This window comes from Peromyscus maniculatus, chromosome 5, assembly GCF_049852395.1.
Source record: "Peromyscus maniculatus bairdii isolate BWxNUB_F1_BW_parent chromosome 5, HU_Pman_BW_mat_3.1, whole genome shotgun sequence".
NCBI classification, from domain to species: Eukaryota; Metazoa; Chordata; class Mammalia; order Rodentia; family Cricetidae; genus Peromyscus; species Peromyscus maniculatus.
Window position 1 is genome coordinate 70,980,257 of NC_134856.1, and position 24,851 is coordinate 71,005,107.

The 24,851-nt window shown below is 43.9% G+C and overlaps 1 protein-coding gene across 3 annotated transcripts in view; it reads left to right on the plus strand.

Moving 5' to 3' along the window:
- Positions 1–2,678: 2,678 nt before the first annotated feature.
- Prtfdc1 (phosphoribosyl transferase domain containing 1) overlaps positions 2,679–24,851 on the plus strand; it is a 111,044-nt gene continuing 88,871 nt past the window's right edge. Inside the window, exons 1-3 of one of the 3 annotated variants that reach the window (XM_042278022.2) lie at positions 2,679–2,871; positions 12,785–12,891; positions 17,481–17,664. In XM_042278022.2, the coding sequence (XP_042133956.1) occupies positions 2,824–2,871; positions 12,785–12,891; positions 17,481–17,664 (339 nt within the window). In that variant the 5' untranslated portion in view covers positions 2,679–2,823. The remainder of the gene's footprint in view (positions 2,872–12,784; positions 12,892–17,480; positions 17,665–24,851) is intronic. The other 2 variants (XR_013051446.1, XM_015997458.3) reach the window with 2 other exon arrangements.

Below are 24,851 nucleotides of genomic sequence, written 5' to 3' on the forward strand. Positions count from 1 at the left end.
TTACATCACCCACACCCTTCCCATTACTCCTTCCAGCCCCTCCAAGTTCCTGTCCCTCCATCCTCCTCCTTGCTTCCCCCGCAATAGACATCCTCTTTTACTTTCTTATTGGTATATACATTTATATGTATTATATGTATGCACAAATATACAAATACAACAAGCTAAGTCCATTTTTGTCGTTTGTATAAGTGGTTTCAGAACTGACCACTTTGTATTGAATAACCAATTAAGGGGCTCACCCCTGGGAGAGGGCATTTCTTCTTCTCTTGGCAGTCATAAACCTTTCTTTGCTCATGAATTTTTTTCCACATCATCTCAAATTGATAATGTTACAGTTTTTAGCATTTTTGAAGGATTTTCATACATGTTATCTCATTTTAACCTCATTACCATATGCAGTACAGAAATGCTTTATCATGCCTTTTACAGAGGAGAGAATTGAAATCCAACACATTGATCTTACTAGTTTAGACTCATGCACTAAAGACATAGGGGTCATACTAGAATTGAAATTCCTATCCAAAACTATTTCACTACCTTTTTTACAAAAATTAAAAGGTTTGCCTCTAAAAATCCCTAATGTAAGATTAATAATAAAGCCTGGATAGATACATTGTTGCTCTTCTCTCCTGGTCATTGCAAATATAATTTAATATTATATTACATTCATGTAGTCCAGAGCATCAATTATAGTCTGACAACACAAAATATAATGATATGAAGTAAAATAAATTTGATATTTTAACGAGTTTATTCATCATTCTTTATAGAATGTCCTACAATGGTATATATAGAATGTTCTGGAACATGAATTCATAAGATTCTCGTCCTTCAAGCTAGCTGTATATTTTTTTCATCGTGAATTCATTGGGGTTTATATTTAAACAGATGGTCTTTTGGAAAAGGTCTATCTGCCATTTTCCAGCCAACGAGCATCCTTAACACATGCTCTTCTGCTGAGACAAGTGCCTTGCCATCTCCTGTCCCCAGTTTGTCCTATGACTTCACAATGAGATTCTTCAGGCTGACTTTGACCTTGAAGCAGTTGGACACTCAAGTGATAGTATCTTCAAGCATGGTTTGTGAACTCCCCAGAGCCCCACCCCACATCTACACCATACCCAGTGGGAAGAGTGTGGCCAGTGAACAGCATTAACTTGCACTCCGGACTCTAGAGTTAGGTTGTTACCATAACAACATGACTTTTCAGTTCCTGGACATTTCTTTTTTTAAGATTTGTTTTATTTTATTTTATGTGTGTGGGTGCTTTGCCTGCCTGCATGCAACATGGGCATGTCTCATGCCCACAGAAGTTAGAAGAGAGTATCAGATCCTTCAGAACTGGAGTTATGGATGGTTACCATCTGGGTGATGAGAATTGAGCACTCCATAAGAGAAGCAAGTGTTCTTGACCACTGAGCCATTTCTCCAGCCCAATTCCTGGACATTTCAAAAATATGGCTTCTGAATATCTCCTGGGCCCTGTACTGAAGAATGAAAATGGAAAACAGGTGAGAGGCAGCTACAGAAATGACTGGTTGACACGGTTTACCTCTGTGCTGGGGACCGCCACCTATTGACACAGCCAGTCAGCCAGCACGGGGTCGCACCTTGTACCCCTCTTCTTCCACAATTCCCGCACTTGGACATTAACAGCCACAGTGCTAAGCATGGCTTGTCCACCACACATAAATACAGTATTATTACACAGTTATTCCAATCTAGGGCAACATGAACTGATGGATAACTATTTCCCCTTCAAACCAGACACAATCAGCATTCCTCTCGCCAGTGTGTGCCAGAAAGCGAATACTGAACATTTCTTTTGCAGTGTGTGTGTGTGTGGCGTTGCTGTTGTTGGGCTCAGAACCGGTGCGGCCTTTCACATCCCAGGCAAACGTTCTATCACTGAGCTACACCCTAGCCCAGCAAAAATCTTTGGGAGAAGACTGAATCAAGAGAACTATACCCACGTGAGGCCTTTAAGCCCAAAAGCGGGCCGTGTTCAGGCTCTGGCAAGATGTGGGGAACGACGGACACACATAAACAGAAAGCAGGACCTTGGAGGAAAGAACAAAGAGGAGGGCGCTAGGCTAGGAGAAAGCTGGGATTAGGGGTTGGGTCTGATAACAGATTCATAAAACAGGGCTCTCTAATCCGAGTAGGGCAATTGCCTTCAGCTACAACCTGAAACAATTAGAGTCAAGTGGTAAATTAGATACAGTATTTTGTAAAAAAAAAAAAAAAAAGTCCCTGCCCTGGGTCCATCCGATCACTAGGGTTTGGTCAGAGGAAATGCTTGCTTGTGGCTCTTCCCAACTTCTGGCAGGACGCCAGGAGCTGAACCCCTCCGGGGTACTCCCGGCCCATTCCCAATGCCCGAGAAAGCTCAGCACTGCCGCTCTGTTATGCTTTGACTTGGGACAAATGTGCATTTAAAACCTGGCAGGGAGGAGTCTTGGAGATTGCTGGCCTGGGGGCTGCAGCGATGGGCTTTGGGGTGGGGTGTGGGGAACAAATGACAAGAGGCTGCATTCGCTCCAGAACTGTCCCATATCCCCGCGGGGTGCGGAGCCGGCAGAGGCACAAGCAGCGGGCCGCCAGGGACGCTCCCTGGAGCGCGCTCAGGTGCATCAGGCGCTGCTCCACAGCTGCTCCCCCGCCGCCTCGGGAATGGGGCTCGGCTGAGGTCGCGGCTCTCCCGCCCGCAGGCTGGGGGGCGGGGCGGCCCCAGTCCCATCCCCCGCGTCCCATCCCCCAGCGCAGCCGGGCCTCCACATCCTCCCGGCGTCTGTCCTCCCCGCGTTCCCCACGAGAGACATGGCCGGGAGCAGTGAGAAGGCGCCAGACTCCGGGCGAGGCGTCGTGGTAAATGCAAACTCCGGACCCCGGGCTCCCTAGCTCGCTCCTCTCCCCTCCCTTCGTAGCATCCCCTTTTAGCTGAAATACGTTCGGGTGAGAACCGGCCACGGCTTTGTTCCTCCTCCCGGCGGAGATCGCTGCCTTCCTCGCATCCTGGCCTCTCCTTTCCACCCCAACTGACGAAACCTCTACTAACGTCGCTCCTTCATCCCGAGTTCCCAGTAACTCCTCCCCTCCTCTCCTTCCTCGGATCCCTGGCCTGGAAGCCTGCGTGCTACCGGGTCCCCACTTGTGCTAGCCACAAAGAACCTGGCCTGCGAGCTGGGGTCTGGGAAGACCCCAGCGTGCTGCTCTAGCGGCTGCCTTCTCACTTCATTGAGTTTCGAGTTTTGTTTTCATTAAAAAAAAAGCTACTGAGAACTCTTCAGGGCAGCCAAGATACAAAGTAGCACAAGTGAATGAAATCCGAGCTTTCAATCTGGGGCGCGGCTCTGCAGAAGTCGGCAGTCGGAGCGCCCTGAGCCTTGTCTGTGAAGGAAGACAAACTGAATGTGTGAAATACCCAGTAGTGTGTCTCGTGATGGAAGGATGGAGGGTGGGGCCAGATCTGAAACTCTTCAATTCTAGGGATCATTCAGGTATCAACCAGAGGGTACCCACCTCCCAGAATCCTGGAATCAAACTCCAGCGGAGGGTGGTTATGACTACCAGGACTGGTATGAAAAGGTGTGAGGGTGGTGGGTGGGGCCGACGTGTCACTAAGACTGTCTTCCCAAACTCCCCGTGTACTTCGCAGTTAATCTGTTTATGGAAATGAATGGATTGAATTAGAACGAGGGGGTGGAAAGGAAAAGCCTCTCACTTAAATAGAACTGTTCAGGTTGAAATGTGGGGTTCAGCTCTTAATTTAACAGCAAGTCCTGCCTTTCTTAAAGGAGGGGTGCTTTTATTCTGCTCTGCTAGTCTGGTCTTACTGTTGGAACAAGACAAAAGCTCTTTTTCCTGGAATGTGTGTTCTAAGGGAGGGACAGAGGCAAGCAGTGTGAAAACACAGTCAAGATAATTCAGACAGCCCGGTGGGCAACCGGAAGGAGAACAGTTACTGGAAGCCGGTGGGGAGCAGTGTCTTTGCTCATAAGATGGGAGTTGCAGTGACATTTCACCCAAGATCCGAAGCATAAACAGAAGGTAACCATGAGGGGACCCAAGGCACAGAGAGGCACATAGCAAGAGCAAAGAAGAGATCGTTGTATCTGATTTGTGTTTTTACAATAAAAACATTCCAGTCGCCTTAGGGATGATAGACCAGAAGGGAGGGGTGTGAAAATATGAAAGAGGAAATCATGAAATTAACTCCCTTATTAAGTCTATAATGCACACAGCTCAGGTTACCCTGTAGGCAATTTGGAATTCACACTTGAAACTCCAGAATGTGACAGGGTAGATTTGGGAAACCATCAGCAGAAGGCTGGTTAATATTTGGGGGATAAATGAAGAACAAAGTGGAAAATGGAAGAAATTAAAACAACTGTTGACAACAGATGCCTGTGGAGAGCCCCCAAATATGAGAGTTACACTGTGGCACAGAGCCAAAGGGACCACCAAAAATGAAGAGCTGTATGGCAGAAAGCAGAAGAGGAGACGCCTAGGAACAGTTGGGTGGAAGTGGATTTGCCAGGGTCATGAGATCATCAAGAATGTCAGATGCTGCCAAAGGAGCAGGTAGCATGGAAGTGGGCAGGAGCCCTTTAGTGTGGAGCGTCTTCCAAATAGCCACCCTTAGAATGCTTAGAGTACCCTGTATAGTAAATCCTAGATGCTTCTAAAGAACATGATCCGGCAGGTGGTGTGGTTCAGAGGCAGAGCATTTGCCTTGCATAAAATCCATCCCCACCACTGATTATTAAAAAAAATCAAAAGGAGATAAATCTAGACGCACTAGTAGGATGGGTAGATTATTGAAGTCTAAAAAGCAAATGATAGAACAGTGTAAATATAATAGTCCCATCTATTAGTGTCAACAGAGACCTTCTAGTGAGAGATGCATGAACATAGCAAGCCTGCGTAGGGAGAGGAGAAGCTGTGTACACTAGCTGGTGTGGAGCTTGGGCCCCAAGAGCAGTTGCTATACTGCACAAAGTGCCCCCAAGGTTGGCAGTCACCAGTGCAGGATGGAAATGCGCCCCCCCCCCGCGCGCATATGTTAATTTCTCCAGTAGAACTTGGATAGTAAAGTTCAGAGAAAATTCAGGTGCTGAAGAAAGGAAAGCGTTAGGAAAGCCAGAGAAGATAAGTGTGCTAGCAAAATAGAGAGCTCTTAAGGATGGGGTGAAAATAATCAAGAGGATGTTATAACAATAAAAAAAAACTAGTAGGAAAATAATAAATAATAAATTAAAATGATTTTAAAAAACAGGGGTTTAACAAGCACTTCTTTTGTGTTTTTGTCACGTCCTTCATTTAATCGGAACAAATCCGTAAGTAGGTACCCAACACTCTCCATTTTACAGAAACGAAGATGAGGGCTCCGAGAGAAGACGTAAAGCCTCACGTTATGTAGTTAGGCTAGGTGCGTAAGGAGCAGGTGACAGCCGCGGACTCTGAGCCAGCTTTCAAGCACTGTGCTGCACAGGAGCCTGTCACTCCAGAATCAGGGCTGCTCTGGAGGGCGGGTGGGCTTAGGGGACTGTGTTGCTTCATGTAGAATTAGGAAAAACTAATTGAGTGGGACAGTTGAGGGAGCTACAAGATGGAATAGTTAGAAAGATCAGGAAGGTGGGCTTTAGTAAAGCATCCACGGTGTTTAACAATGACTAGGAAGGAAAAACCAGGTCTGGAGAGCTATGGTGGCAAAGGTAACGGTTAGAGAAATATGGAGCTGAAGGATCTAATCATGACATGGCACAATTTGTGTAAGAAGAGGGACTACTAAGAAATCTAAGCCACTCATGGTCCAGCTCTACCAGATAAAGGATACCTGAACAGAGAAGTCTCTCCTTCCAGGGAAAGGAAATAAAGGGAAAGACCCATAGCTGCTCTAGATGGTAAAAAATAAAGGATGGCTGAGGTGTCTGCCCGAGACAAGACATTGAGTGAACTCCGTAAGGCTCAGGGGACATGGTGGAAGAGAGGGTGGAAAGAATGTAAGAGCCTCAAAATGGGGAAGGGGGCTGGGAAAGAGCAGGATGTAGGGATGGGAAGCATGAACTCACAGCAGCTGGGTACTGATACAGGGCCCACAGAAGTCAGGCCCTCGTAACAGTCAGCTGTGAAGAGAGAAGGGACCCACAGGACTTTATCACATGCTGCTGATCTGTGGGAAATCCACAGATTCTGGGAGAGGGGGAGGCAGGATTGTGTACCCACTGTGGAGCCCACCAGGCTCTGATGGTCGGTCCAAACTCAATGTCACACAGGTGACCCTGGTTAAACAATCTGGGACACTAAAGAAAACCAAAGCAAGTAGAGAAAAGGTAATTACAGGGAGGAGGGGTTGGCTGGAAGGGGTTCAGAGAGAAAAAGAAGGAGGAGGGCAGGTCCAGAATACATAGTGCGCACATATGAAAATGTGAAATAACAATCCACTAATAAAAAAGTTAAAATGGGTCTTATCTGCAGGTGACTTTCAGTTGACTTGGGTAGGAGGGGCATTAATGCATTATAACGAATAAATAGTAGCATACAATAATTGCTAGAAGAAAAGATGTAGACTGAGTCCAGAGATCTTGCCCAAAGTTGGGTCACTTGGTTTGGAGCTAGTCAAGTCACCAGATGTGTAGTTGATACTTCCTGATTATTTCTCAAGGAGATAAGATCTTCTCTGCCTGGCTGGCTTTTGGGGGTCAGGTTCTTAAATAGCGTTGTCCCTCCAGTTTGTGCTTTACTGAAGTGTTGTCCAAGGATCCATAGTCGGTACCTACACAAGTAAGTTTGGGAAAAGATGAGAAAGAGCAAAGTTACTGTTGAGTTTCTGTTATGCTTAACTCTCTCCTTCCCTTGTGTCCATGCTCATTCCCACGCGGATGGAGTGGCAATATATGAAAATAAATAAGAGGAAGAGGAATAATGCAGAAGAGGAAGGCGTTGGGACCCAACATGTCCTGTGGCCCGTTGAGCTCTGTCATTGCATTAGCAGAAGAACATGGGCCCTGCTGTCAGCAACCCTTGTGTCCACCATTCTAGCATGGTTGAGTTGGGCTCTGGGGCTGGGCCAGCTGATGTTGCTGTCTGGGGTTCTGTGCTGTTGGAGAGAGAGGCACAGGCACGGACACCAATGGGGAGAGTGGGGCCAAGTGCATGGAGCCCGGAAGGGGACAGAAGCAGACTTGAGCTGCATCCCATGTGGTTCTGAGCCGTTTTCCTCCCTGGAAAGAAATAGTCTAAGAGGAAAAATAGGTTGTCGATGTAGCTTTAAATGCGAACAAGAGAGTCAGATGGGTTCTGGATTTGGACGTAGTATAAAAATGACTCAGTTACTGTGTTTGTCATTTCTCCAGCTTGGAGATGTGTTTGCCTCTTTGAACAGAGAAGGCATTGTGTGGTGTGGAATAAACTTAGAACATGTTATCTGTGATCCTGAAACTATTTAAAGATTTCTTTGTTTTTCATTTTTTTGTTTGTTTTTTGTATTTGTTTTAAAGCAAGTGAATCCATTACCTAAGGTTCAGAGGCACCCTGCATCCCTCTGGGGATAGACTTACTCATTACACAATTCGTGTGCAAAGACAGTAAAACAGACCTGGAGCCTCTTGTCTCTGGTTGTCTTATCTCCTCAGTTGAAAGCACCATTTCAGATTAACTGCAAACAATGGCCGCTTGTGATTGTGAGAACAGTTTTAGAGAAATGCATTTCTACCAGATTTAATTTTACTGCTTGAGCTGGGGTAGTAAGACTTTGGCAAATCACACTGAGGTTTTTCCTTAAATGAGTTAAAACATACTTATATAAATGATTGTGAGTTATACAGACAACCGATGCTTCAGTATAGTTACATGGCTAATGTCGTTGCATAAGCACTATAGGCCACATGCTAGAGAGGCTTGTATTAATTTTCTGTCTTATTTAACCTTCACAATAGCCATGTGAGGCAGGCGTTGCCTTTATTTTAGAGACGTTGACATGTCCAAGGTCCCGTAGCTAACAGACTTGCCCCAGAGGAGCTAGATTTTGAAATCTGTGATATCCACCGTTACTCATGTTGCTCTGAGCTACTGATTGCTCTGACCATTTTCACGTATAGATTTGTTTCATAATTTTCTTATCATCTTTTCCTTTCCTTTGGCATATGTCTCTCTCTCTCTCTCTCTCTCTCTTTCTCTCTCTCTCTCTCTCTCTCTGTGTGTGTGTGTGTGTGTGTGTGTGTGTGTGTGTGTGTGTGTGTGTGTGTGTGTTGGGGGGGTTGCATTTGTTCAGTGCTTGTTACGCACTCACTATTTGATGTTATGCACTCCATAGGTTTTATTGTATCTTAAAGAAAAGGGAGTCAGGACTGGGCACAGTGGCACGCATCTTTAACCCCAGCTCTCAGGGGACAGGCAGAAGCAGGTGGATCTCCGTTGAGTCTAAATCCCAGTCTGGTCTGCATAGCTAGTTCCAGGATAGCTAAGCCTACATAGTGAGGCCCTGTCTCAAAAACCAAAGAAAGAAAAGGAAAACAGGGTCTCCTAATCTCAAGGCAGTAAAAATCAGAGGGGAACATGACCTTGGCATAGAGAGGAATCTCTGTGATTCAGAGCAAAGATCTGTAAGGATTTTCATGAAGGGAGGAAAGAGCTCGGGAGATCACTAGTGTTGTGAGCAGACGAGCTCCAGGAAGTAGGGTGGGTAGCATTGTATGTCTAGAAGGAAAGCCAGAAAAGAATGCTTGGGTGATCTCCCTGGATGGTCGTGACTGTGCCAGGGCCTCTCACAGAGGCTGTATGCCATTCAGGTGCAGCTGTTAGGTCACTGGGCAGCCACTCTGGTGTTAAAGGTCACAGCAGACTCCTGGAATGTTCATGGTGAGACCCAGAGTTGCTCTGTGCAAGTTCACCAGTCACGCCAACCAGCGTGCTGGTAAGGTGCAGCGAACACGACACTTTTTGAGTATGCAGATGATGCATACTCTTTGGCCAGTGCTGCAGCTCCGAATCTCCAGAGCTTTGAAGAGTCGTTATTTCTATCCAAGGAGACAAACTAAGGGTTGAGGTTTGAGTTCTGAGACAAAGACTGTCTCGTTCACTTGATTCTTCAATATTTTTTAGTACTCAACAGATCTCAGATCAGTGATCTGAGCACTAGGGATTGAACACAGAGTAAGATAAAGTCTCTGCCGGAAGTAGCTCACATTCTAGCGGGATGAGACAAGTCAGAACACGCACACGCACACGCACACGTACACACCTAGTAGTAATACATGCTATGAAGGAAAGTAAATTAGATATGAAAGATACAGAAATGGGATGGGAAGGGCAGAGAGTGCCAATTTATATTTGTGGTGAGGAAAGGCCTCTCCATAAAGGCGACCGTGAACGAAGACTGCGGAAAAGAATATGCAAGCCATGTGGTCATGTGCAGTAAGAGTATCATAGGCTAAAGAAATAACGGAATACTATACATTTTCAGCAGATTCAATCAGTGAGGAGAAAGCGGTTGGAGCAGAGTGAAGAGAAGGTGCCAGAGAATCAAGAGAGGGGCATTCTTGTGAGCCACAGTGAAGGCTCCAGGTTTTACTCAGCATGTAATGAGAAGCCCTTGAAAAAGTTGGAGTAAGAGAATGTCACGGTGTGAAATTCACTCCTCAAAGCTCATTACAGCTCCCATGGTGGGAGAAGCAGGGACAGGCTTGGCCATTTCCGCGGTAGGTAGGCGAGGATGAAATGATGGCTGTGTAGACCCAGATCAGGGAGGAGAGGGAGCAGTGGCGCTTGCTCAGGTGTGGTTCTGCTCGCACCAGGAGGGAACTGGGGAGAAGATGAAGGACTGAGCGGCACAAAGATTAAAGGGAGAGAAGAAGCCAATGCCAAGGTCTCAGTCTGAGGAACCAGAAGAATGTGTTGAGATAAGGAAGGGATAAATTTGGGGAGAAATGGCATGAGTTTGGTCTGGCTAGAGACCAAAATCAGGATGAGAGTGGCTTGGGCTCTACCATAAAACATCCTTCCTAAAACCCGAGTCAAAGGGAATTGGTTTTGAGTCCTTCATCCAGAGAAGGGTGGGGGTAGGGTGGAGAATGTTTCAGTACAAGATGGAGTGGCTGGAACGGACTCTAAACCAGCCGCAAAGAGATAAAGACAGAGCACGAGAATGGAAGGTGTGGAAATGTCCCCAAAGAGCCCGAGGTGGAGCCTTTTCTAAAGCAGAGCTGCAGGGAACCCCAGGGGAATAGGCTAAAGGATCACAACGTGAGAACAGTCATCGAGGCTTCCAGGAAGAAGTGAGATTGACCTGAGCTTCCAAGAAGGAGGTGAACTTTGGCATAGAGACGGAGGGAGTAGGAAGAACAGGGCAGTGTGTAAGAGAGATGAATGAAATCAGAGCTGGAAAGAATGAGGTGTCCTGGAGACCCCCCAGATGCTGCAGGATTTGAGACCTGCACCATAGAAACATGCCTGGTATTGCAAATACGGCCAAGAACCCATGCTTGGGGAGCTATTAGGCCACAGTATTGAACCTTTTACAATTATTTTTCTAAAAGGACATACTGTCAAACTGCCCTATAAATTCCTGTCTCTTGGACTAGGCCTGGTGGTGCACACTTTTAATCCCAGCACTCAGGAGACAGAAGCAGGCTGATCTCTGTGAGTTTGAGGCCAGCCTGGTCTACAGAATGAGTTCCAGGACAGCTAGGACTGTTATACAGAGAAACCCTGCCTCAAAAACCAAATAACCAAAACAAAACAAAACAAAACCAACAAGACAACAAACAAACCGATCATGTTTCTCTACCCATAGATTAGTGCAGCTCTCAGACCCCCTCGAGAGGTTTCTGTGCACTGGATGCCCATTAAAGCAGAGACAAAGTACAGGGAATAAGTGACTGTGGAGTCCGCATCCACAAATAGGACATCTGTATCACACCCCTTCCCCCTAAGGCTCAGGAACCAGCTCAGAAGAGGGAGCAGAAAAAAAAAAAAAAAAGAACCAGAGATCAGGAAGGACCAGAGGGCAGTATTATCTTTTGCACAAAACAGGACCGCTGCAGTCATGACTGTGGTTGCCTGGGCAAGCTCAATCCAGTCACCATTTGAGCTTGGAGAGGAAGGGGCTCATGAGCCCCCACCCCTAGTTAAGGAGCTAGTGACCGTGGATGGCCTTTGGGAGAAGGAGAGTCAGTTTTCTCTCAAGGTACAGCATCTAGTAGATAACACGGTCCAGTGGATGAGGCCCCACCCCCATGAGTATGAGGGCAACACAGATGTGCTCAATGGGTTAAGGGAGAAAAAAAGAACAGGAAATTGGGAGAGGTGGTGGGTAGGGAGTCAATCTGAAAGAAGCAAGGAGGAGGAGTTGGGGTGAATATAGTCAAAATATATTACATGCATATGCAAAATGTTCAAAGACTTAATAAAATATTATATATATGCATATACATGCACAGAATCATGACTAAACTGGAAACCAATCTGAAGGCAGGGACTAGATGTAGAAATGAGCTAAAAAATCAGGCTGGGTCTGTGTTATAAAAGCCCTCCATGGCTCAAAGCTGGACTAAAGAAAAAGAGCTATGAAACCTTATACAGAAAGGTTTTCAGGTATAACATTTTCATTATTGTATCCTTCTTGTTTATGTGAAAGGAAAAGTAACTTTCACCTTCATTTTCTTCCACATCTTGTTATTATTCTAACCAAAAAAAAAAAAAAAAAAAAACTTGTACATTAAGTCTTAAGCAAGAGAAAGGATTACTGCCTTGCTATCAGTCTGTGTTCTGTGAATAGACCAGTTTTCTTGGACCACCACATTCTAACTAAGAAAGGCTGAAGTTCCTTAAAAAGCATATCCTATTTTAGTCTTTATTGGACTGATGGGGGCACCCAGAAGTCTGGGTCTACTGTGATCCCGGGATATACTTTTCATAGGTAAACCTTCCCAGGCAGATGAGGCAATTCACTGTGAATAGAAATGCAGAATATATCAAAATACTCTTTATTATACAATGTGTATAATATAGTCATAATATTTTTATAGTATAGATACAAAGCATGTGCTTTCACATACATACTTCTTTTTACAGCGCCAGAGACAGAGTTTAGGACTTCAGACATACTGGACATTCACTGTTATTGAGCTGCACCAATATAGTGCTTTCATAAACACGATCTTCTACATAATTCCAACAGGTTAGCTCTGAGATGTTGAGTTTAGGGGCTGGAGAGGTGGCTGGGTAGTTAAGAGTACTTACTGCTCTTGCAGAGGGCCCAGGTTTAGTTCCCTGCGCCTATATCAAGCAGTTAACATCTGTAACTCCATTCCCAAGGCATCTGATATTCTCTGGCTTCTGAACTGGCTTTTGAGGGTACCTGCATGCACATGGAGGTACATAAACCCATGCAGGTACACATATATAAATAAAAATAATAAAATCATTTTTAAAAGACATTAGGTTTGCATTTTTATATTGTATGATGCCAATAATGGAACACACCATTGAGCTTACTACTCCCTTGTTTTATCAGGGTGCATAAATAGTAGCCTAGTTAGGAGTGGAGTATACACTGTTATCTTAGCACTCCCTTGTTCTATCAGATTGCATAAACAAGAACCTCTGACTAAGCTTTTAAGAGCTTGAGGGGAGATATTAATGTATTGAGATGTGCAGACCTAATCTCCCTGTTCAACATTATTCTGTTTTCAAATGACGGGTGTTTTTCTTATTATTTACATTTAAGAAAATAAATTAATCATGAAAAATACCATAACAGAACTACTTTGATTTACAGCTTATGGATAATTGGCCGGGATATGACTTGGATTTATTCACGTATCCACAGCACTATTATGGAGATCTGGAGTGTGTGCTCATCCCTCATGGCATCATAGTGGACAGGTGAGTGCTGTGTGGTGGGTCAGCACTGCATTTGGGTGGTCCCCTCTTGTGGGACACTTACAGTACTGTTAGAGACTTTTCCTGGTGGTAGGGAGAACTTCTATAAGGTAGCAAACTTGAACGCAAGGAGTGTGTGCCTTCACTGAGTGGTGTATGTAGGCATTTATTCAGGAAGATTGGTAAGAAAGATATACACACATAAGCTAATATAAATAATACTCCCCCACCCACACCAAAAAAGCAATGTCCTGTACTTACCATGGACTTGAGGACCGGAAAGCATGGCTTTGCACCCAGAAACATTTGTCTCATGCTTTTCACAGATTTTTGGTTTAACCAGGGGGAGTTAGGAGGTGAACTTTACCTTCACAAGACACGCTCTGAAAACCCTGACCTTTCCCTGCAACTTTCCTTTCCTTTGGAATAGTGTGTCACTGGTTGGCCAGTCAGCTTGTGTATGATTATGGCCATCCGTGGTAATGTTTTGAGAATAACAGAATGTGCAACTTCAGCCTGTCTGTGGAGAGCACAGGTATTTTCTCTCCCATTCTAGGTCCTTCATTTCTAGTCCTAGACATTTCCCCTCGCTCCTGGTTCTTAAAAGGCTGCCTTTGATTTACTACCATGGATCTGGATTTGTAGATGTAGCCCTGTAACAGAACCGCCTCAGTACCTAAGCCACCTAGACCACTCCTGTACCAAGACTGAATAAGTAAATCTTCACACTCACATGGAAGACCAGGTCCTGGATCAGCGACTCCTCAGAGGCCCAGAACCCAGAGAGAGGAAGACAGTGGAGAGTGAGCAATTGGAGTCCCCAGGCTGACTCTTTCCTCCATCTATAGTCTATTGTTTTTTAATCTGTTATAATCTGGTGAGGTTCAATTTCACTCTGTGAACCAAGTCCTTGAAGCAAAAGAAATGCTCAAAACTATCCACAGGACGCTTTCCCAGATAATATCTTTCCATCAATCACTGTCAGTAAGGAAAAGGATTTGTCACTTACACAAATTCCTAGATTGTCTAAGATTTCTATTGGCTAAGACTTGTATGTTGTTTGCTGTCTCAACTCATAGTATATCATAAAAACAAGTTCTAGTTTGGAGTTTATCATGGCCTAAGATGGATTTCCCATGGCAACCACATTTGATCCTTAAAAAAAGAAAATTTCTGTCAAATAAATTTAGGGAATTTTGCAGTTTTCCATCGTGCAAAATCTCATTAGCATATCAAAGATTGGGGGAATTTTGCCCCCCAAAATTGTAATGAAGGCTCTTGACTCAAACAGTTATGTCAATGTGTGCAAAAAGTAACTTCATTTATTCACTTTTCATACACCTCACAAGCCATTTCCCCTAGCATCAGTTTGAGAGGCCCTGTGTGTAAACAAATTCTTACTTTCCTCACTTGAATTTTGTGGTTTCGTTAATTGTGCCCTGATTGAAAGCATGATCAAGTCTGGGTGAAAGTGAACTTGGTAGAGTATGTATTGTTATCCTTTATGGTGAGGAGGGGAGGGGAGGGGAGGGGAGGGGAGGGGAGGGGAGGGGAGAGGAGAGGAGAGGAGAGGAGAGGAGAGGAGTGGTCCTGCATCAGTGGTCCAGAGTGGGGCCCAGGATTTCAGTCCTCACCTTTAAAACAAACATTTGACATATTTTACAGACTGCAGAATTCACCCATTATGGGGGAATGATTCTATACTACAAGCACATTTTTATGCTTGGGTCCATCCCATCTCCACTATCTAGTCTTGCGATTACACTAACCTGCTACTGTCAGCTTTCTTTCCCTGGAAATGTCTCTGAATGTGTCGTGGAAATGAAGTCATAAAATATCTAATCATCAATCTAGCAGCCAGTGAACCTTTGGACTTCTAATTCGGACTTGTGAACAGTATTCGTACAATTGTGGTATGGGTGGATCTTTTCGTTTCTCCTGGATGGGGTCCTTGGGGGTAGAATTATGGACTTCCTGGTGAGTTTCAAGAACTGCAGGTTGTTTACTAAAGAGGTTGTAACCTTTTCCAGCCTCCCTAGTAGTTCAGCAGGACCCCAGTTTTCTCCACATATTTGCTGACATGTTGTATTGTCTGTCCTTTGGATCACAGACGTCCTAGTAGATGTATAATGATATCTCCCTGTGATTTGAACTTACACTTTCTGAATCATTAGTGTGCTTATCGGCTACTCCTATTCTTTTTCTGTGGGGGTTAAAAGTGTTTATCCAAGCCCTTTGCCAGTTTCCTTGTTTGGTTGTTTGTCTTCCAATTGAGTTACAAAAGGTATGTGTATATATATATATATATCTCATGCCCTTCTCTTTCGCTTTAATCTGAGCCTTTGTGTTTAAAGTGAGATTTGGGGAGGCGGGGCTGGGGAGATGCTCAGTTGGAAAAGTCCTTGTGCAAGCATGGGGATCTGAGTTTGAGCCCCGGAACCTGGGGGAAAGACTAGTATGGTAACCTATGCACGTAATTCCAGCTCTGGGGAGACAGAGACAGGCAGGCCCTGGGACTTGCAGGGAGCCAGCTTATCCTAACTGGTAAGCTCCAGGACCCACTGAGAGACCCTGTCTCAAAAGTATGATGGACAGCTCCTACGAAATGATACCCTCCTATGAAATTTGACCCTTGGCCTCCAAATGTACATGTACTTGCATATATACATATACATATACATATACATATACATATACATATACATATACATATACATACATATACATATATATGCATGCAAGCACCCCCCCACATACACATGCATGTGTGTGCATACACACACACACACACACACACACACACACACACACACACACATACACACTGTGGTATGTATGCACACATGTGTTCATACACTAAATAAATAAATGTAATGAAAAATTATAAATTTAAATGCCTCTTTGTAAAATCATGCCAGATATCCTGATGTACGATCTTTGCATGATCAAATTTAGATAAATACTACCTGAAAACATAGCATGTGTGCATATATATGAACACTTAGAAAGTGTAATATAGAATCTATACCACATATTTAGAATATAGAGATTATAAAATTGTGTGTGCATACATACATAATTCAGTTTGTCTGTTTTAATCTAATCCAACTTTAAATGCTAGTGTGGATTTTTTTTTTTTGAAGTACATGCTTGAGATCCTACCTCTGTTTAAGTTTTTAGTTTTATGTGGGGAGTAGCTATGCCCTTGTAGACATGGAATGAGTAGAAACCTGTGAAGACAGTTCCAGTGAGCTGCCAGGGGCAGGCCAAGGCCTGTTCATTGCCTCCAGGGAGCATCCTCCATATTGGCTTTCATCCTTTATTGCACCTCTTGGTGTTCTATGGGAGCAGCTTTCCCATATGTGGTGTGCTCCTTTGGTGAATATATGGCTTTGTTGTTGTTGTTGTTATTGTTTTGGTTATGTTGAACTTGACTTTTCTTCCAGTATAAGGTGAGAGAATCACTCCCTGTATTAGGATTTCTTTTGCTGTGATAAAACTCCAGGTCCAAAAGCAACTTGGGGAGGAAAGGATTTATTTCTCCCTACACTTCCAGGTAACAGTCCATCACTGGGGGAAGTCAGGACAGGAACTCAAGCAGGGTGGGAAATTGGAGGCAGGAACTGAAGCAGAGAGTACAGAGGAAGGCTGCTTACTGGCTTGCTCCTCATGGCTTGTTCAGCCTGCTTTTGATATAACCCAGGACCAGCTGCTCAGGGATGGCCCTCCTACATCAATCATTAGTCTAACAGTACCTCACAGACTTGCCTACAGGCCAATCTTATGGAGGCATTATCTCAATTAAGATTCTTGCTTCCCACATAGGTCTAGGTTTGTATCAAGTTAGCGAAAAAACCAATCAGCACTCTCTCTATTTCTACTTTCTTTGCTATAAAATGAAGATATCACTAAACACCATCAAAACACTTTAAAATTTGACAAGCAGGTTCTGTAATGATAGAATGATATGTGGCATGTATGATCGCTAATAGTCACTGTTTACAAAATACAGGAGCTGTGATATCACTGTTAGAAGTATGTTCTAAACACTTTTATAGGCAGAAGTTTCTGTCCCACCAGCAACTCCCAAATACCCAGCAGCCACTTCCCAAATAATCGACTCAGAGGCTTAATATTACTTATAAATGCTCAGCTGGTAGCTCAGACTTGTTACTAACTACTTCTTACACTTAAATTAACCCATAATTCTTATCTATGTTTAGCCACGTGGCTTGGTACCTTTTCTCAGTATGACATTCTCATCTTGCTTCCTCTGCATCTGGCTGGTGACTCCTGACTCTGCCCTTCCTCTTCCCAGAACTCTTAGTCTGGTTGCCCCACCTATAATTCCTGCCTGACTACTGGCCAGTTGGCATTTTATTAAGTCAATTCAAGTTACAAATCTTCTCAGTGTACAAGAGAATTATTCCACAGCATACTTTGTTTTCACCTTAACAGAACTTATCTGCCTGGAGCTTTCTGTTTCCTAAGCTTCTCTCTATATTCACCTGAATGTTCCGATCTGTATAAAACATTCTTACTGTTTATTAGGTGCACCTTAATGTATCTTTTATTTCTTACTTTTTTTTCAGAATTGAGCGGCTGGCTAAAGATATAATGAAAGACATAGGCTACCATGATATTCTGGTCCTGTGTGTGCTGAAAGGAGGTTATAAATTCTGTGCTGATCTTGTAGAACACCTTAAGAACATCAGCCGAAATTCAGATCGATTTGTCTCTATGAAGGTGGACTTCATCAGACTAAAAAGTTACAAGGTAAGTCATTACATGTTCTATTTTTATTTCATAATTATTAGAACTCAAAATTCCTTAGAACAAAAGAACTAGTAAAGTTATAAAAATGAAGAGTCTTATGTCTAAACACTGAAGTGAAAATTAAGAGTATAGTTTTTGTTATTACTGGTTTTTTTGGTTGTTGTTGTTTTTTTTTTTTTTTTTTTTTTTTTCCAAAACAGAGTTTCTCTGTGTAGCCCTGGCTATCCTGGAACTCACTCTGTAGACCAGGCTCACTTCAAACTCAGAGATCCACCTGCCTTTGCCTTCTGAGTGCTGGGATTAAAGGTGTGCACCACCACGCCCAGCTTGAGTATAATTTTTTTAATGTACAAGAATACAACGACAATTATAAGAATTTAAGCAATACTCTTCTATTTTCAAATATGTGGAAAGACTCTTTGAGAATGATGTCTGCTGGATATCTACTGGAGTTGCCCCCTCCAAACTCTGCCCCTCAGAAAGCCCACCAAGAGTTAGCCCCTCCCTAGGGCTGCTCAAGACCACACCTACAGACTACTTAAGACCTGGCCATGGTATTTGCCATGTGATTCCTCTTCTGCCCTCCTGAGGGTCACCCAGGGGAGTTACTTTGCTCTGTTCACTAAACCTGGATTTATCAATTTGGTTTGATTGGCTTATTACATCAGTGGTGATGGATATCCAATAACCGGGACTTCAAAACTTATCACCCGTATTTGTCCATGTGAATAAAGATGATGGTCAGTGTGAAGAAAGTCCAGTGAAGACCGAAGTGCTCTCATGCTCAGTGTTATTCTTGGTCCTGGAGCCCTGTAGGAGAGAATCCAATCCTGTGGGGAGACTTGGTTCTCTGTAGTCATCATCTGAGGTGGAGAAGGGAAGTCTGGAGGGGATGTCAATGTGAGGAGACCAGGCTGCATGCATGGGATCTTCCACAGATGCTCCTCCACCAGCCTATGATGGCTTCCTGGCCACCTCTGAATGGAATTGATACCAGTGGTTTTCTAAACACACCCTTGACTTAGTCTCTTTTCACCATAATGTTAGTTGTGTGATGCTCATTACTGAATGGCCAATAAGTCACTAAAACTGATGTGCTATTTATTAAGAAACTCTTTTGGTCAAAACCATGACAGTATTATCATTGACTAAGCGCATTTGAATTCTATAGTCAGTCATAAGTGGCTTCCTATTGGTACATACCCACACCATCACAAACTGAATGGCAGAAACCAAGGCAGTTAGGGTTTTTATTGTTGTGATAAAACACCTTGACCAGAAACAACAAGAAGAGGAAAGTGTTTATTTCACCTTACAAGTCTCAGGTCATACTCCATCAATGAGGAAAGTCAGGGCAGGAACTGAGGCAGGAACCTGGAGGCAGGAATCTAAGCAGAGACTCAGAGGGATGCTGTTTACTGGCTTGCTTGAGTTGGCCGTGGTGGGTGTGGTGCTGCCCCTAGTGAGGTGGGCTCTCCCACATCAATCACCAATGGGAAAAATGCATTACAGACTTGCCCACAGCCCAATCTTAGAAGGGTATTTTTTTTTCTCAGTTGAGAGTCTCTCTTCCTAGCTTGTGTCAAGTTGACATAAAAATAGCCAGCACAGCCATCTTGAGGATGTGCCTGGAATTCTGCCTACATTTTCATGTGACACTTTCCAGTTGCCTCAGGTCTAGGGTAGCTGCAGTTGGGTTAAGTTGCATCTTCTAAATTCCTGAATCTCCCAGGATACAGTGAAGATGCTTTTGTTTTTTCATGGGCATCCTCACCTGCTTGGTGGGTTCTGTGCTCTCATAAAAGCATTCCTCTCTACCTTCCTTCTACCTTGAATTAACTAGCCATCCTTCCATCTGAACAAGACTTTTCTCATTCACTTGGCCCTTGTCTTCACTGTGTTGTCCTAGCACATAAACAAAATCCTTTCTTTGAAGAGTGAAAGGGTGGTTTATTGAGGTTCAATTTATATGCAGAAGCACTTATCCCATTTAATTTATAGTTCTATTCGTTTTCAACAACACCTCTCACCATGTAGGAATCTGAAATCCATTTTCCTTATCACTCTGCCTGCCTTTTTGTTCTTTGCAGGAAGTCCTTCTCCTGAACCCCAGGGCCCTGGAAGCTACGCTAGGCTTTCTCTTCTGAGAGCTCTCTTTCCAGCATCTTTCATATGTGCCTCACTGTTTGCCTTTTTTTAAATTATTTTTTCAAAGGAAGTTAGCAATTCCTTGATTTTTTTTCCCATTATCTTACTGTTTTGATTTACATCAGGATGTGCTTTTATGGTTTTTGCATCCTTCTTGAGGCTTGCTTTTAAGATGAAGATTTAATTCAGAGGTTTAGGATATTTCTCATTGTCTACTACAAACGTGATGATGTAAGCTTTCCTTTCAGAACATTTTTAGCTGTGTCTCATAGATTTTGATATGTTGCTTCAACGTTCAGACTATTTTCTCTTATGGTCCATGAGAAGTCCCATAAAAGACTACCAGTCATGTATGCAATCAATAAGAGCTTTTAATAAAAAAAAATCTAGCATGCTGGGGTCAAACCATCCAACAAACTGGCAAATGGCGACCCCGAGAGAAGCTCACAGGCTCCTTTTAAGCAGAATTAGGGGAATTCCAGGCGTGGTTAAGTGCACTTTGAAGTGATTGGGTGTAGACCCTTACTGGTACAGGAATCATCTTATGATTAGCTCATGACATTGGTCAGCAAATGTGGTTGCAGTGTCTGTCAGGGGTCTGTTTGCTGTGTCAGGAGTCTGTTTGACTGAAAATAGCAAGAACAGTTCCTGTTTGTGGCCAGGTAGGACCCTGATTGGCTACTAGACTGGACATACTTCCTGAAGGTCTAATTGAAGCCAGACATGAGTCAACATAGGACGATGGGATAATATGGGGCAGAAGTCTTAGCAAACTTGTCCCTGGAAAACAAACAAACAAACAAAACAAAAAACAAACAAACAAAAAACTGGCCTTGTTAGGGTCTATCCTATAAGAGGGGAGGGCCACTTTGTTTTCTAGTTTCTGTTCTGACTTCCTCTGTCTCTTTTCTTTTCTCCTTTACTTACTTACTCACTACTTACTTACTCACTTACTTACTCACTTACTTACTTACTTACTCACTTACTTACTTACTTACTTTTAATGCAGCACAGGGTGGCCTGGAACTCATGATCTTCCTGCCTCTGCCTCTTCAGCATATCTGTGTGCCACCATGACCGGCAGGACTTCCTCTTTCATTTGTTGGTTATTTTATGTTTGATTTTCAACCACCTGCAGGAGGTTTCCAGAGACTTTTGTATTATTTCTGATTTAATTCTGTTGCAGAAATCAGACTCTGTAATCATTCTATCCTTTTGAATTTTTTGAGGCTTGGTCTTCTATCTTGCCAACAGTGTTGTGTTCCATACCATGTTAACCTGTTCTGGGCTTTTTCTAATGTTCTGGAGCCTTTACACTATTTACCCTTTAAACATCCTCTCTCTGTTTTCCCCAGGCTCCCACCTAGAGGCCAACATTCTAACTCTTAAATGCCATGCCAAGCCACGCTTATATGACATGACTACAGGAAAAAGTGTTCATTTCTAAAACAGGGGCATTGTGTTCATTAGCACTGCACCTAGGCAGACGTTTTTTAATTGCCACATTACTTCTTGTGGATGGGGATGCTGTGGTTCTCACCCAGGGCTCCCGGGGAGAAGGGAGGCAGCACCTGCCATCATCTCTTCACCGCTGACATTCAGTCCTCACTCACTGTGTCTCTTTGTTTCTGCCCTTCACCTGAGGTCCTTTGAAGCCCAGCTGTGATGTCTCTTCTCTTCTAGCCAAATATGTCTCCTCTTGTCCATCACCAAGGTAACACAAATCATCTCCCGAGCCATTACCTCATGTAACAGTCTGCCTGCTCACTCAGGCAAGATATCCCTCTAATTACATAGCATCCAAAATGGAGGGGAAAGCCGGAGTCACAGTCTGGCCCATGGCATGAGCAACTCTCCACCCATGGCACACACGCTGTCCCCATTCAGAGATGTTTCAGGCGCTAGGTCAGACTGGAACTGGTCATCCCCTTTCAGCACGCCTGAGGGCGGAGGTCAGTGAGAACAAAACGCTAATAAATGAGGAGGAGGGACCAGCTCACATTCCTCTGCGGGCCTCTGGTGCTTCCTCGCTCCTCCCCACCTATACCCAGGGCTCACACTGCTTGAAAACATCTCTGCCACAACGTGAGTCTGACCGCACCTCCACAGCTCGTCTTTCCCCAGCGGGTGGTGTGGGAGGCTGTGGGCCCTTGCTGGAGAAAGGTGGCCACCGGGGTTAGGGTCATGCTTTGAAGATTATAGTCTGGGTCTAGCTCCTGTCTTGCTCTCTCTGCTTCCTAGTTTGCTGTGATGAGAGCGGCCTGTGCCACGTGCTCCAGGTGACCGACTCCTCTACACCTTGGGGACTGAAACCATGGGCCACACATCCTTCTTCCTATGTTTCTGTCAAGTATTGTGGTCATAATGACAACAACCTCCCCCGTTCTGTTAATCACTCTGAAAATGCCCTCACATCCATGCCCACAGATGGCCCTCCCGGATGATTCTAAACGCTGTTAAGTGGGAAGTGAAGTCTAACCACCCCCTCTTCTATCCTATTGTGCGAGGAAAACTAGGATAAGTTATGTGTGAGAATGAACGACAAGGATGATTCAGTATTCTTGCCTTTCTTGATCTTCAGAGCCCATGGCAGGGGCCATTTCCATCTGTATCCTAGGAAAACAAGGATAGGATTCTGAGGATAGCAAGAGGAAAGTTCCTTTCTCTCTTCCCAGTCCTCAGCCTCCATAGGTCATGTCAGGGGTACTCTTCCCAAGGATGCCCCATTGGACCTTCCTATGGGACACACGGCTCTAAACATCTCATGGATCTAGACAGTCGGACATGTCTCTGTCCTTATGCTGAATTTTATAGAAGATATGAAATGAATTTGCATGAATGGTAGCAGTCTAGAGACCAGCAGCTTAGAAATTAGCATAAGACTGATGGGTTGTTGTTGTTGTTGTTTTACTATTTTTAAAGATCTATTTATTTTTGTATTTTGTGTATATGAGTGCTCTACTTGCTTGTATGCCTGCATGACGGAAGAGGGCATCAGATCTCATTACAGATGGTTGTGAGCCACCATGTGGGTGCTGGGAATTGAACTCAGAACCTCTGGAAGAGCAGCCAGTGCCCTTAACTATTGAACCATCTCTCCAGCCTGAGACTGATGTATTATGGGCTTGGCAAATATTCCTGTTCTTTAATGGAAGGAGGGGCCCTGGCAACCTGAATTCCCTAACAGTGTGAAGCCTCCTTCCTCTTGGAGTCCAGCCTATCCATTTCCTCTCCAGTCCTTCCTCTGTCTTTCTCCTGATGCTTAATTCTCACTTCATGACAGTCATATCTCAGCTAACCCGATCAGAAGTCCTGCTAGGGTTCTCTCACACCTTTCATCCAGGAGGTGAGTTAAGTCACACAATGTCCCAAGCCAGGACGTAGTAGAAATGGTGTTAAAACCTAACCCCAGCTATCTCTCAAGCCCATGTCCATTGTAACATGCAAACATTTCCCTCAGAATTCCCCAGGGTTTTCACAGAAAACTTCACTGTTGTATAAGCTATTGATGTGTTTGCTAAAACTTTAGGGAATCAGTTACATTTTCTTCTTAAAATATACACAAGAGGCCGGGCGGTGGTGGCGCACGCCTTTAATCCCAGCACTCGGGAGGCAGAGCCAGGCGGATCTCTGTGAGTTCGAGGCCAGCCTGGGCTACCAAGTGAGTCCCAGGAAAGGCGCAAAGCTACACAGAGAAACCCTGTCTCGAAAAACCAAATATATATATATATATATATATATATATATATATATATATATATATATATGAGAAATAGCATGTGTAAATAATTGTCATCGTTATGTAACAATTTGCTTTTAAGAAACAATCAGATCTGAAAGTCTTGCATGAAAGAAAAGAGATTACAGGTATGACATCCCCTATACACACATACAGCTATGCTCAGTAGCTTGTCCTGTTATATTGATGAAATGTATGTTACTATTCACCATTTACTTTATTTAACAAGAAATCAAATTGATTACCTCTCCCAGGAGTTGACTTGCCTAGGGGTCTGCACTGCTTGGCTGCTAGAACCCAAAGGCACATTATGTCTTCTGACCATCTATGTTCCGTTGTGGCTTTACATATTTAATTTTTAAGGTGTTTTATTCTTCTTAAACTACTTAAAGTATTTTATTTTTCTTAAACTCCAACACATATGCATTCATATGGAGAAAATGACTGTGGCAGTTTTATGGAATACTGTGGATCCCATAAAAGTCCTTCTCTTACAGGCCTCTAAAAGTGCTAGGGGAAATGGACTCTGAAAAGTGTTTTAAGTGCTCAGTGGTGCTCACAAGAAGGCTAGGAATATTCAGGGTCCAAAATGAAAAGCCTGATATCAGAATGTAAACAGTGGCAGAAGCGAGGCTGGGGTAGATGTGTGCCAGTTTGGGCAGTCGGCTTTTAACATTCATGTAGAGGCAGATGAAAAAGTCTTGGATGCAAATAAAATTGGAAGCTGAGGGAGACCCCCTTTAATAAGCCAGAGTCCTCAGCAATGCATGCATAAATGCATGCATATCCTTGATGAGAACCCACCTTTCAGTAATGGGAGACCCCCAAGAGCTAGTTTTTCTCTCTTGGCTGGGATTAGAAGAGAGTGAAATCTTTCCTGCATACTATTTTGGTATATGTGGTTCTGGGGATCAAACCTAGGCTGTCACAAATGGTAGGCAAGCATATTACCACTCAGCCTCTTGTGTGATGTTTAAACACAAATCTGCAAAACACATAGCTTGAATTTTTAGCTTATCTCACCTCTGTAGTTTCAGAAACACCAATTCTAAGACCTGAATTTTAAAACTGATCTCAGTCCAGGATGTCTTCACTGTTGCCTGCTAAAAGCCAGTCCAAAACCTCTCTGCAGGGAGTACCCCAATCTAGGGAAGATTCCTATCAATAAACTCTTCTTTAACCTAAATGCAGGCTGTGTAGGAGGCCTTTTGAAGTACCTGTTCTAAGGACTTAAGGCAGACAATTGGGAGATTTGGGAGCACTTGCAGGCAAATGTTGTTAGGTGCCAGAAAAATGGATT